This window comes from Talpa occidentalis, unplaced genomic scaffold (genome assembly GCF_014898055.3).
Source record: "Talpa occidentalis isolate TD23 unplaced genomic scaffold, MPIMG_talOcc4v2.1 talOcc4.2, whole genome shotgun sequence".
Lineage (NCBI taxonomy): Eukaryota > Metazoa > Chordata > Mammalia > Eulipotyphla > Talpidae > Talpa > Talpa occidentalis.
Window position 1 is genome coordinate 46,196,693 of NW_023602073.1, and position 13,814 is coordinate 46,210,506.

Here is a 13,814-nt window from a genome sequence, read left to right on the forward strand (position 1 = left end):
GCCTCGAGGGGTCAGTGGACCCTGAGACTCGGGACACCCGGGCCTTAGGGTGGGAATGGGGGTGTGACCTGACGCTGGCACCGCCCCGCGAAGCTCACCGTCCTCGCTCTGGCTGTAGCGGCCGCGCAGGTCCCTCAGGAGCGCTTCGAACCACTGTGCGTTGTTCCTTTGGATCTGAGTCTCCTCGTCCTGCTCCTCCTGCCCCACCTGCCCCGCCCAGGGCGCCCGGGGCTCCGCACTCTGGCCCTGAGAGTCGCTGTCAAACCGCCCGAACTGTGTGTTGTCCACGTAGCCCACAGCGATGAAGCGGGGCTCCCCATTGTGGTTGTGGTTGCCATTGCCTTTGCTGTTGCCGTTGCCATTGCCGGACATCGCGGTGTAGAAAAGCGTCAGGGAGTGGGAGCCTGGGGGCGGGAGGGGGAGACCAGGGCTGACCCTCCTCTCAGCACGGGCCCAGGTCCCAGGGAGATGGGCCTGGAGGGGAGAAAGGGCGGGCCGTGAGAGTGAAAAAGGGGGGTGGGCCAAGAAGGGCCCAGACTCAGGGGACCAGAGCACTCAGGCAGGCGGGAGGGGCAGAAGAAGAGGCCAGAACACAATGGGCCTGAAGGGGCACAAGAGGTTGGGGGGAGATGAGCCTTTCCTGGGGTCCTGCACCCGCAGGGGCTCCTTGCTCCTCCCTCCTGGAGCACAGTGTCCAGCTGGACACGCACTCACCCGCCCGGGTCTCCATCAGGGCCAGGGGCCCCCAGAGCAGCAGCAGGAGGGTGAGGGGCATCACACTCCTTCCAGGGGCCTGGGGAGAAGGAGTCCAGGAGGGTCCTTGGAGACTTTGTAACTGGAGCAGGATGATGCTGATTGTCTTCCCTGGACACCCCCAGGAAATGGGGAGAGAGAATGGGGGTGAGTGTGGGGTCATCAAGGCTGCACCACCCCACAGAGCCTGTGAGAGGGAGACATGATGCTGTGACAGAGTGACATCCACAGACAGGGGAGGCTCCAAATTCCCTTCCTCACCTTAGGGAGGAGTGGATTTGGGCTGGGAGAAGGAGCAGCCTGAGGAATGAAGAAACTAGTAGCGTTTTCAGGTAATTGTGAATATTCCAGCGTGAATTAAAACTGTACAGGTGGTGGTTTCTCGAAGGTTATTTGCAAAGTGAAACCTGAAATAATATCAGGGAATATTTCCTATTCTGTTACATTTCCATAGGCCTCTCTTGCATATTGGTTGGGACTTGTGCTAATGTATGGTTTTTTAAGGTGATACATTGTTTCACTAAGTTACATAGATCTTTAGTGTTAATTACACTGGAATCAAATGATCAAAAAATGTTTTATTTTTTAATAATAATCCCAAAAGAAAATTCATACTATAAATTGTCAAGTAGTGATGCACTCAATTTTTCATAATTCTGGTTTTCTCTGAGAGCTTATATTTTATCAGGCAACGTTACTGTCGTTTGCCATTGTTGATTTTCTTCAAGAAACAGACACTCATTTTGAGGAAAGTGTCTGCTAATTACCCAAATTTAAATAACCTTAGTTTGTGTCATTCCTTCTTTCAGGTAAAATTGGTGTTGCCCACAAATAAAAAGAGTCTAATTCATCTCATACAAATATTTTCCTCAGGACACAGGGCTTGGGATGCCTCAGAGTGCTCTGTGTGTCCTTCCAGGTCAGCACACCAGATATTTTAAAATGTGGAGTTGAGGATGATGCAATAATGAAGATAACTTTTAATGCTTTTCCCAGGACATTTTCAAGTGAAACTGGCTTTGATTTTTGTTCCTGCAGGTAAGTGCTGGTGAAGAATTATACTTCTGCAGTGGTGCTATAAGCTCCACTCTTATGAATTTTTACCTCAGCAAATGCCAAATAGTGAAAAGACAAATGGTGTCTAGGTGATGTTTTGAAACTAGTTTTGCCTCATAGACCCCATGAAAGGTTCTGGGTGACTTCAAGGGCTCCACAGACCACACTTTGAGAAATGCTTTTCTCAGTGAACCAGGGAGCATCTCCCAAGTATTCTCTGCCTTTGCCTCCTCTTCACTTCCCAGAATCCCTCTCCCTGGCTGTCTCCTGCCTCCCCAAGCTGCCTCCCCTGCAGATACAATGGGGAGCAGAGACAGGACCCTGGAGATGTGGAGCTTGCACTGTCAGGAGAGATGGACACTGAGTAAAGGTGACAAAGACACGTGTAAACCCCACCTGAGCCCCATGCTGGGAGGAAGGAGCGTGTTTATTGTGAACGCAGAGAAGCAGGAGCCCTAATAGGACCCGACCACTACTATCAATAGTATCAAAAGTATCAAAAAATCAGATAGTATCAAAAAACATATATATTAAAAAAAATTAAGCATAAGGAAAAGATTTTATCTCTTCCCATAACTGTCACTTCTATCCCTGACACATGTGCTCTGGCCCCATAGACCAGCCTGTCCCCTCTGCCCTCAGCCCCCTCCACGTCCTGCCCCAGCACCCAACCATACTTAAGAGGCCTGTAGCCTAATCTACAGCCTAGCCCTGGCTCCGTCCTCCCCCTCATCTGCTCTTCCCTCATTTATTATGCGCTGAAGGACAGGCCTCCCCCAAGATGTTCAGAAAGGTGTCCCCCAGAGAGGCCAATTCGCACGTGAATTATTTTCATCTGCGGATCATCAGAGGTTCATCTCAAGAAATGGTTACCACATCTATAACTACCTAGTATGAAAATGGTTGGCCTTACCCAAAATTAGGCTTATTACCAGAAACAAGCTTTGTATCTGAGAAACCTACTATGTCAGGGCAAACATAGAATATCAGAACCTTTTTTTTTTTTTAAATATACATATCCTTTTTTTTTTTTAAAGATTTATTTATTTATTTATACAAGCACTGGGTACAGTCAGAAGCGCGGGAGGGTGAGAGAATTCACCAGAGCCAGAGCGGGGAGCAGAGCAGGCAGAAGGATTGAAGTACACTGCTGAGGGGAGCAGCGGGCAGCAGGAGAGGTCTGCGCGCCCTGTGGGACCCTCCTCCAGTGGCCTGGGAGCAGCCTGGGATCTATCAGGTGCTGCAGAGGCTGCAGGCAGCTTTGCAATTCAGCGCTCAACCGCTGTGCCACCAGGGAGGCCTGAATATCAGACCTTTGTCATGAGTCACCCTGTCCTTGCCATGTGATCCCCTCCTCTCACCTGGGGTGCCAGGACCCCATCTCACTCCTTAGCTCACCCTGGGTTCCTGCACAGATTTCACACACTCATTTAGATGTAGATTCCCTATGCATATTTAGGAAAATTTTGTTACTTTCTAGTACTAAAAACAAAAAGGAAAAAGAAAAAAGATGTTATAAAATTTCAGGTGCTCAGAATAAGAGTTCTTGAAAATTAGAGATTTTAATCATAGAAATGAATAAATGAGAAGATGAACTGGAATATCAAAGTCTCACTCCCACTAAATAATGTAAATGGAAAAGAAATGACAAGCAGAGAGAAGACCTACAAGAAACTGAGTCTATCAACCAGGAGATTCCAAATAACAATACAAATGTCGAAAAGAATGGAGAGTGGAAATGATGAAAAAATTCAAGAAAATCCCTGAGCACTCAGATAAAATGTGCACGCTGAGTGTCCTCCCCGGTTCCTCCTACAGGGGATGAGCAGCACCCCCACACCATGACCCGCCCCAGGGACTTTCAGAAAGAGGCTGGAGAAGGACAGACCTTGGGGCCCTCAAGAGACAACTCAGGCCTGGAAGACCCTGGAGCCCGGCCTGCCCAGTCCTCAGGGGAATCCAGCCCAGACTCCATGTCAGGCCCAGGTAAGGGGAGGCGCTGGGGGAACAGACATTCACTTCAGCTGTTTGTGGTCTCAGGGGTGACATTCCACGTCCCTCCTCTAGTAGGCAAAGGGCACTAGTGGGCAAAAAGGGAAACAAAGATGTTGGACACAGAGAACAGGACACAGGAAAATCAACCACAGGGGAGCAGGGACAGGAGACAGGCCAAGGGTGAGGTGAGGGATCCAGGCCCTCAGCCCTGCCCAGGTGATCAGGCCCCAGGCCCTGGGAGGCAGGACTGAGGCTGCGGGACAGGGGTCTGCCCAGGATAAAGTGGGCAGAATAGCTGGTGTGTGTGATACGTCCATGGAGATTCTGACCCTGAGGTTGTCTTGGGGGTGATTAAGAATGAGCACAACAGGAAATAAGCTAGTGAGGGAACAGGATAATTACAATATCAGGGGCAATAAAAAACCAATCCAAGAACGAAAAGCATCCTGTTCTACTCACTGCTCAGCTGTGACTGGCTCTCACAAGGTCACAATGATGCAAACCCTGGATCCTGGGGTGTATCTCAACAACCTGCCAGAGGGCCCTCGGGGTGGGGTGTAAATGCTCGTCTGTGGATTCCAAAGAGGCCACCTTCCAGGCCTCCTTGCCACTCAGAGCCAGCTCTCGTGGCTTGGGCAAGAGGCCTGGGTGGTGTGGGCAGGGACTTCTCCAAGATGCTTGCTGAAAACCTCAATGTGAAGGAGCAGAGAGCAGGGCAACATCAGGGGCCCTAGAAAGGCTGCCGGGAAGGCAGTGACAAGCCTCCCTGGGGAGGAGGCTGTAGCTGTTCACCCAAGAGCTAAAGCACAAGTCGCCAGGCCCTTCAGAACATGCCCCACATGCTCTGTGGTGCCCAAGACCTGACACAGGAGACAGTTTTTCTGAAAGAACACATGATTCTGGTCAAGGAACACATTAAAAAATTCTAATAAGACACAACTCAATTGATGCAGGTGTCGATAGAGAGGAACCAGGCCAAATCCAGAGAGCAGCTGCTGCAGAACCTCCTAGAAGCAGATGCATGAGCATGTTGGGAGCTAACACAGAGGAGACACTGAAAACTCAGAGCCATGATTTTTGACAGGCTGAAGCCTCGTGGAGGAAGTTTGTGGTGGGCTCCACGCCCAGACAACTCAGAAAAATGGGTGCATTCAAAGGCTTTTAAGGACAGGCTAGAGGCCTTGACCTACGCACAGAGTGTGGCCACATTCACCCCTCAGTCTGTGGTATTTTATGAGCATTTTCAAGCACACAGAGAAATTGAAATAACAGTGCAGAGCAGACCCTAGATTCAGCATTAGCATTCGCCACATTAGCTTTATCACTCAACTTTATCCACAGCTCCATGTCTCTATTCATCCATCTTATGTTTCTGGTGCATTTCAAAGTTAGTTGCAGATGTCAGTACCCATCTTTCTTTGATTTTTTTTTAAAGATTTGTTTTATTTATTTATGCATACAAGAGCTGGGGTGCAGGCCAGAGGTGTGTGGGTAAGAGGATTCAGCAGAGACAGTATAGGGAGCAGAGCAAGTGGATCTACCAAAATACACTGCTGAGGGGAGCAGCGGGCGAAACAGGAGAGGTCTGCTGTGCCATGTGGGTCAGCTCCCTGGCCGGGGTTAGAACTCTAACTGCAATGGCTGCCAATAGCTTCGCAGTGCTGAGACTTAACCCCTCATGTGACTAGGGACTCCCCACTTTTCATTTCTCAGCACTTGAGCTAAGAATCTTTTTATGAGATAAAACTCTATCTGGAGAAATGCACAAATCTTGAGTACACTACTGGAGGAGCTGTGACCCCTGTCAAGAACATTATGTATATTTTTCTTTTCTTCTCTTGGAAACAATGAACATTTAAATAATTTAATGATGTGTCTCACTTAACAATACAATTTATCCGCCCTCCCTCCTTTGGAGTAACTACCACAGTCCAATCTGAAGCCTCCCTGGCCCCTCCATTCTCAGCACGTTCCTGTGACCACACTCTCCTTGGGACAGAGCCCAGGCCTGAGTCATCTTCATAGCTATTTATTTTATTATATTTATTCTGATAACTTTGATTTTTTCAACCATATGGGGGGTTTTAGGTGCAAAACTCCAAAATATCTTATTGTCCCATATAAATGTGATCCATCAACATATAATAGGTTATTCATCTTTGACCTTTCAACAGATAAGTTTATCTAACTCTCCCTTTTCCTTTCATCCACAAGACTATTAGATAATCATAAGCAGCAGCTCAGCTGTTTTTATACCTTCACAGCTATATATTACCATTTATATCTATGGTAAATATTCTAATTATCAGTTTTATTAGACAAATTTGTATTTACAGGCAATGTGTGACACATAATTTCATTAATGCAATAGATGATCATTTCTTCTAGAAAAACAAATGTCTGAAGTTAGATGAAAGACAAGGAAATAGGGCACACCTGGTAGCACAGGGGTTAAGTTTCAGCACTATTAAGCTATCACCAGCCACAATGGCATGAATTTGATCCCCAACCAGGGAGCTCCACAAGGCAAAGCACACCTCTCCTGTCTCGCCTGCTGCTCCCCTCAGCAGTGCATTTTAGTAGATCTGCCTGTTCTGCTCCCCACTCTGTATCCAGTGACTCTTTTCCCCCTCACCCTTCTGGCCTATGCCCCAGTTCTTGTATGCATAAATAAATAAAAATAAATCTTTCATAAAAAAAGAAAGACAAGGAAATAATGATTTCACTTCATAATTATCCTGGATGCAGTCACCCAAATCACATCAATTCCATTATATGAGTACTGTCTTAACATTATATAACAAGTTATTAACCGAAAATACACAAGCCAGAAACCTTATAGCCTCAAACATCATATCAACCATCAACTTTTCTTAATTTTCGAAGACATAAAAATAAAAATCATTTCATATAACAGCATGAAAATTCCATACCTTTGTAAAGTGGCGGGACAGTCAAATTATTTTCCAGGTTGTAGCTGAAATGACCATCAAAAGTGCTCAGATTATATCCAGCTTGTTTTTGGGCAATTTGCCTCCCTGAGCCTAAGCAGAAGACAATATTAAAATACATGACTGAGCTCCACTGACACTGTGGTGTAAGGGGGTGTGTAGTTTTTTTGTGAATCGAATAGAGAAGAAGAATTTCCCCATGGTGGGGGGGGGGCAGATTATCTGCCCCTGAACACTAAGGAAATGAACTTGGCAGAAAATTTCACAGGTGCTTTGTTACTGTTACCACAGCATTGCACAAAATGTTGGTCTGTGGTCACATTTCCCCACACAAACTGAGAAGGTAACAGTTGAAAACTGCTGCGTTGTACCAGTCCACCTCAGAGTCTGTCCTCACAGATTTTCTGTCCTCCCTGGACTGGCCCCTGGATCCCCTCTTTGGTTTCCCTGCTCCTCCATTCAGGCACCACAGATACTGTCCTGGAAGCTGGGAAAGGCTCCTCCTCTGTGTCCTGGTGTCTCACCAGCCCCTGAGACCCGCCCTCCAGGCAGGTGCCCTACTGGGTCTTCAGACCTGTGGAAAGGTGTAGGGACAGGAGGAGGGGCTGCTGGGCATAGGTAAGGGTGACTAATCAACGGGATCTCTTCCCTCCAACTTGTGAGTGCATGTCACCTTCCCCCCACAATTCCGAGGGGTGCCTTTTGGCTACAGGTAGAGATGACAAAAAAAGGGGGTGCTTTTCCTGTCATTCTCTTCCAGGTGGGTAAGAGCCCTCCACTGCCTGCTCATCCCTGGACTGTGTCCTCCATCTTCTGAGCTCCTGCCTGGCCAGCTCATAAACTAGAGAACAAAGAAATCCTGGGGGAGGCTGGGAGTATAAATTTCAAATCTAACGCCACAACTGAGGCAAGAGGGAAAATGCTGGAGACTAAAGTGAAAACCACAGCAGCTGATGGGGAAGCTGCCTTTTTCTCATGAGACCAAGTGAAACAAAAGGACTCTGAGAAACTAATGTAAATCTTCTGCCTCTCTAAAAGGGCCTCAAGCAAACAGGACATTTCAGCCACAAGTATCCAAAGAGACTGCCCAGGGCCATGCCCTCTGTAGGAGCAAGATGGGCACGAGCAGGTTATCTATGATGCCACAGACGGGTAAAGGAGAGTCCTGGAGCCCTCAGTGGGTCTCTCAGGCTTTTATTGAGCTTTACATGCATTGCAGCAACCAGGTACACAGCACACAGGGGCTCCCGGGGGCCAGAGGGCCAGGAGGCCAGCAGGCTTCCAGGCCCCAGGCAAGTCTTCACTCTGGGCTTCTGTGGCCTTCTTTTCTCCCCTTCTCTCTCCTGCCTCTTTCCTGCTTCTTCTCTGCTTGATGACTATGGCTATATTCTTCCCATGGCCCACGGAAGTAAATTAGATAATTTGCTACAATGTAACAACTGCAGGTGCCCCATCAGCAGGGCAAACCTAATGGTGGGAGGGCAGAAAAGCCTGAAAAACCATTTACCTTACACCCTCTGTGCAGTCACACAGGGCGCTGGAAAAGGGACTATCCCACTCTCTACAAAGGGAGGCGCAGCCCAACCCACAGGCCAGAATGCAGGACAAACAGATCATAAGCTGCCTCTGACTGGAAAGACCCCAGTGCAGGAGGAAAAGACCTTCATTAAAGGAGCCCAAAGGTGAGACAGGCTCCCCAGGTAATAACTCTAAGGAAAAGCCTCGGTGACCCCATAAATAACAAAGAGAGAGACACCTTCCTGGTGAATACAGGGGCCACTTGCTCAGCCTTGCTCTCATTTTCCACCCCACCTACTGGTCAGCTGTCCTCTCACTGGCATCAGTGACAACCCAAGCCAGGCTGCTTTACAGTGCCATGCCCTGTTCACTACAAGGCAAATGCTATACACTGATGGTTGGTCTTGCCTTCCTGTCCCACTCACTGGGACAAGATCACATAACCACATTCCAAGCCAGCCTCCAATCAGTCGTCTGCACAGTCAGCGTCCACATCAGGCAGACACGAACTCTGCAGCCACAGACAGTGAGGATGGACAATAAGGGCAGACATGCTTAGAGACCCCTCTTCCCACGTGGACACTGCAGACACAGGGGTAAGGTCACCTCCAGGGCCCCATTAGAGCTGCTCTTCTATCTGAGGGAGCAAGTGACCCACAGACCCTCCTCCTGAGACCCACTTCTCTCCTGGGGAGGAGAAGCCACACTTTCCCCTTTGCCTCCAGAGTGGCCGTGAGCAGTAAAGGTGCTCTGTGTCAGTTGTAAGATGGTGATTATAGTGGCAGGATGGCCACAGTGCTGGTTCATCTATGATCCGAGCAGACCAGATAAAGGAGGAATCCTGGAGCCCTTGGTGGCTTTCTCAGGTTTTTATTGAGCTTTATGTGTAGTGCAGCAACCAGGTACATGGCAGGCAGGGGTGCCAGGAGGCCAGGAGGCCAGCAGGACAGGAGGCCTCCAAGCCCCGGGTGAGTGTCCACTCTGGGCTTCTCTGGCAATCTTTCTCCCCTTCTCTCTCCTGCCTCTATCCTGCTTTTGCTTCTCCTGGGGAAATACCTCAATACTGCAGTCAAGGCCCACAGAAGTAAATAAGACAACTATAACAATGTAACAAATGCAGGTGCCCCATCGGGCAGGGCACTCCTAATCCCAGGAAGGCAGAAAAGCCTGAAAACCATTTACCCTAGTGATAAATTGTTTCAATAATACTTATGAATAATAATGGCATGGGCCTCCTTGGTGGGGCAGGGGTTCAAGTCTCAGGGCTATCAAGCTATCACCAGCCACTGCAACATGAGTTCAATCCCCAGCCAGGGAGCTGACCCACATGGCCCAGAAAACCTCTCCTGTCTCATCTGCTGCTCCCCTCAGCAGATCTGCCTGTTCTGCTCTCAACTCTGTCTCTGGTGAATCATCTCACCCCTTGCACGTCTGGCCTACACCCCAGTTCTTGTATGCATAAATAAATTTGGTATTGGAACAAAAACAGACACACAGACCAATGGAACTGAATAGAGAGCCCAGAAACAAAGCCACACTTACATGAACAACTAATCTTTGAGAAAGGAGCAAAGAATATACAATGAAATGCAGACAGTTTGTTCAATGAATGGTGCTGGGAAAACTGGACCTCCACATGCAAAAAAATGAAACTATACCACTACCTCTCACCGTGCACAAAAATCAACTCAAAATGGATAAAAGTACTGGATATAAGACCTGAGACCATGAAATATATAGAAGAAAATATAGGTAAAACACTACAAGACATACATCTCAGAAACATCTTTAAAGACTCATCACCCAAAGCAGTGATAGTGAAGGCAAAGATAAACACCTGGGACTACATCAAACTGAAAAACTTCTGCACAGCAAAAGAGACATGAACTAAAACAGAGAGACACCCCACTGACTGGGAAAAAGTCTTGGCACTCCATTCAACTGATAAGGTACTGACCACAAAGAAATACATAGAACTCACAGGACTCAACAAAAACAAAATAAACAATCCAGTCAAGAAATGGGCAGAAGAACTTAAAAGACAGTTCTCCAAAGAGGAAATGCAAATGGCCAACAGGCATATTTAAAAGTGTTCAACATCTCTTATAATCAGGAAATGCAAATCAAAGCCACACTGAGATACCACCTTACACCAGTAAGAATGGCACACATCAAAAAAACAAGCAACAAGAAATGTTGGCGAGGATGTGGTGAAAAAGGAACTCTCCTACATTGCTGGTGGGAGTGCAAACTGGTCCAAACACTACGGAAAGCTGTCTGGAGGTTCCTCAGTCTACTAAAAATGGAGCTACCACATGACCCGGCAATTCCACTCCTAGGGATCTACCCAAAGGACACAAAAACATTGATTCCAAAGAACACCTGTACACCTATGTTTATTGCAGCATTATTTATAATAGGTAAAACCTGGAAACAAGCCAAAGGCCCAAAAATAGATGAGTGGATCAAGAAGATGTGGCATATATACACAATGGAATGTTATTCAGCAATCAAAAAAGATAAACTCATGCCATTTGCAGCAACATGGATGGAGCTAGAAGGAATTATGCTCAGTGAAATAAGCCAGAAGGAAAAAGAAAAATATCAGATGGTTTCACTTATAACAGGAATATAGGGGAAACAAATAAGAACATCAATGTAAAAAAATAATAACAGTACAAAACACAACAAAGCAAAAACAGACAATTACAAACCAGAGACATCCTGCAGGGGAGGAGGAGGGAGAGGGATCAGAGAGAGGGAGGGAGGAGCACAGGGGACCTTGGTGATGGTGCAGGCGTCCTTGGGGAAGGAAATCCTATGGGGACTCGACCTGAGGGGGTGGGGGGAAGTAAATATAGTTTAAAATTTTTTTTAAAGAATAAAAATAAAATAAATAAATAAATAAAATAATTATAACAATGGCATATCCCAGGTGCCAGAGGAGAAACTGAGGCACAGATTGCTGACATGATCTGCTCTGAGTCTACCCAGGGGTAGGCCCTGGGGCTCCTGTTTCCGTCAGTGATGTCTGACCTCAGTCTTGCCTCTAGCAGGGGGAAAGGTCTAGGAGGGACACACCTCACTCACAGCTCTGGGTCCCCACAGATGGGATCTATGGGAGTCTCTCTACTGAGTCACGTGCTGCTCCCTAAAGCCTGGACATCAGGCCCCTGTGCTGGGGGAGAGGCTACTCCTTGGACACTGGCTAGGAAGATGGAGACTCTCCTAGAAAAGAGAGCAGAGGATGCAAATGGGGACTTTGGGGGACAGAGGTGGAAAGGGGTGCAGTGGGGAGCCAAAGAGGACCAGGCAGGGAAGGGGCAGCACAGGGGACACTGTGGGAGGAAGGTCTGTGTGGATGACACGGGCTCCCACTGGGGTCTGGAGCGTCTGCCTCATCTAGGGGGATGCAGCAGTGCTGGCATGTGACTGCCCAGGGAACTGCGCACATCCGGGGCCTTGCCTGTCCTTGCAGGGCTGGTGTCACCCACACACATGCACATGCTGGTGACAGAGAGGACTGTAACAGGAGGGTCCCCAGGGGAGGATCCAGGTTCCCTGTCCCACCCTTGGAAGGTGGGGCTGTGCAGGGAGGAGAAGCAGCTGGAAGGAGAGGGAAGAAAGGAAAGAGCCAAGAGGAGACCTGGGGGAGGCACATGGAGCAGAGATATGTGAAGAAGCTGCATGTGCTTCTTGGTCCTGGACTGGGTGACACAGACGTGGGTGAGAGACTGCGGGGAGGCGACAATGGCAGCTTTTATTTAGTTTTTCTCTTTTCCTTCCAGACTTGCCTGTCTCTGACCCTTTTCTATGGGTCCCCATGGGAAGGTGCTCTAGACTGCGACAAACCTTAGGGTCCTGCTCTGGGCCAACCCTGTTTGGCTGAACATTTACCCACGAGGGGATGAGTAACTTTGGGTGCTTGGTTTGGAAATTTATTTTTCCCTTTTCTTTGTTGCACACTAATTGTATTTAAGTTCCTTTCCATTACAGGTCCTGATGCGGCGGGTGGGGGCAGATGGTTAAGGGGAGTCCCCCTCCTGTTACAGAACATCCCCCTCAGTTCCCCAATGCTGGGGTGTCAGGGAGATTCAGGGAGCCAAGTGGAGGGCAGAGCAAAGCCTGGACTTCCCTGGAGGACCAACCCTGGAGGCTGATTCTGGGGCTCCAGGGCCCCACTCCTTGCAGGTGGGTCAGAGCCAGCCCCGCTCACAGCTCCAGGCTGTGACAGCCCCTCTGTGCCATGACCCTGCAGACACTGGTCTGGAGATCGCGTGAAGAAAAATAAATGAACAGCAACATTAAATGGAATCTAAAAACCGTAAAAATAATTTTTATTACCTTTATTTTGTTTTTTTTTTTCCTTTCTTTTTTTTTATAACCTTTATTTTGAAGGACACTTCCAGGGGACATAGAATTCTTGTTTGACACCTTATTTCTATCAGAACCTTGACTGTCACTCCAGCTGCTCTGGCCTCCACTGTTTTTTTTGTGAGAAAACAGCCACTGATCACTTTATTGCCTAAATTTTCTAGTGGTTTGAAGCAGGGGCAAAGAGGGCCACGAAAGAGGCCATAGGGCAGGAGGCCGGATGGAGGGAACAGCCACCCCCTGCCCAGGCTCTGAGACCAGGGAGCCGCCAAAAGGCCCCCAAAGGCCAAAAGGCCAAAAACCAAACCAAAGAGCTACAGACCAACAAAGGACAGTGCCCGAGAAGAGGACAGGCCACTGTCTGTGGGTCTCACCCGCACGCACAATTACAAGAGACCTCAGGCTCCAGGATCAACCGCCATGGGGTGTATTTACAAACAGGGGAAACAAAGCACTCACTGTGCCCACAAGTGGCAGCTACCTCACCAGGTAGCATCAGTGACGGTCCTCACCGGTCACCAGGGGTGCTGGACAGCACCAGCCAGTAGTGATGGCCACAACGGGTCCCACAGAGGCGGTGTCAGAGACGCCCAGTGTTAAAGGCTCTTTGTGAGTGGGTGGGTTACACCAGCACCAAACAGCTCTTTGAGACACTAGGCCCAGGGCCTTTGGGCTCCTCTCAGGCGATGTCAGGGACAGAACCGAGGCTCAGTCCGTAACAGAGACCTTCAGCCTCTCTCCCCTCCTTGGAGAGCGGCTGCTTGTTGCTTCTTTTCTTCTTTCTTCGGAGGCTGGAACCGTATTTTTTCCAGGGGTTGGCATTGTCTCTCCTTCTCTGTGGGCTTCAGTCAGGGCTGGAGTCATGGTCGCCTTTCTTTCGGAGGACCCCTCAGCTCCCTCCAACCCTGGTTTTTATCTTCTTTCACCCACAAGTCTGATAGGACCATTTAGCACCAATCAGGTGACACCTGATGGCCCATTACAAACGGCAGTGACTGAGCTCTGAGGAGCAACTGCCACAACTGCCTGTGGTGGAGCAGCAGGTGGAAAACACCACTGTCCTGCCGCTCCCACTCCACCGCTGACACTGCTGATTCCAGTAACAGTTTGTAACAAATCACTCCAAACTTAGCAGCTAAACCACAAAGATCTGGCATCTGGCACAGT

General features: G+C 48.5%; 1 protein-coding gene across 1 annotated transcript in view; it reads right to left on the reverse strand.

Moving 5' to 3' along the window:
* Positions 1-13,814, reverse strand: part of LOC119251319 (class I histocompatibility antigen, Gogo-OKO alpha chain-like) — a 118,048-nt gene that overhangs the window by 90,169 nt on the left and 14,065 nt on the right. Inside the window, exons 2-4 of the mRNA XM_054698632.1 lie at positions 6,738-6,848; positions 715-864; positions 99-404 (exon numbers count right to left, since the gene is read on the reverse strand). Of these exons, the coding sequence (XP_054554607.1) occupies positions 99-404; positions 715-864; positions 6,738-6,848 (567 nt within the window). The remainder of the gene's footprint in view (positions 1-98; positions 405-714; positions 865-6,737; positions 6,849-13,814) is intronic.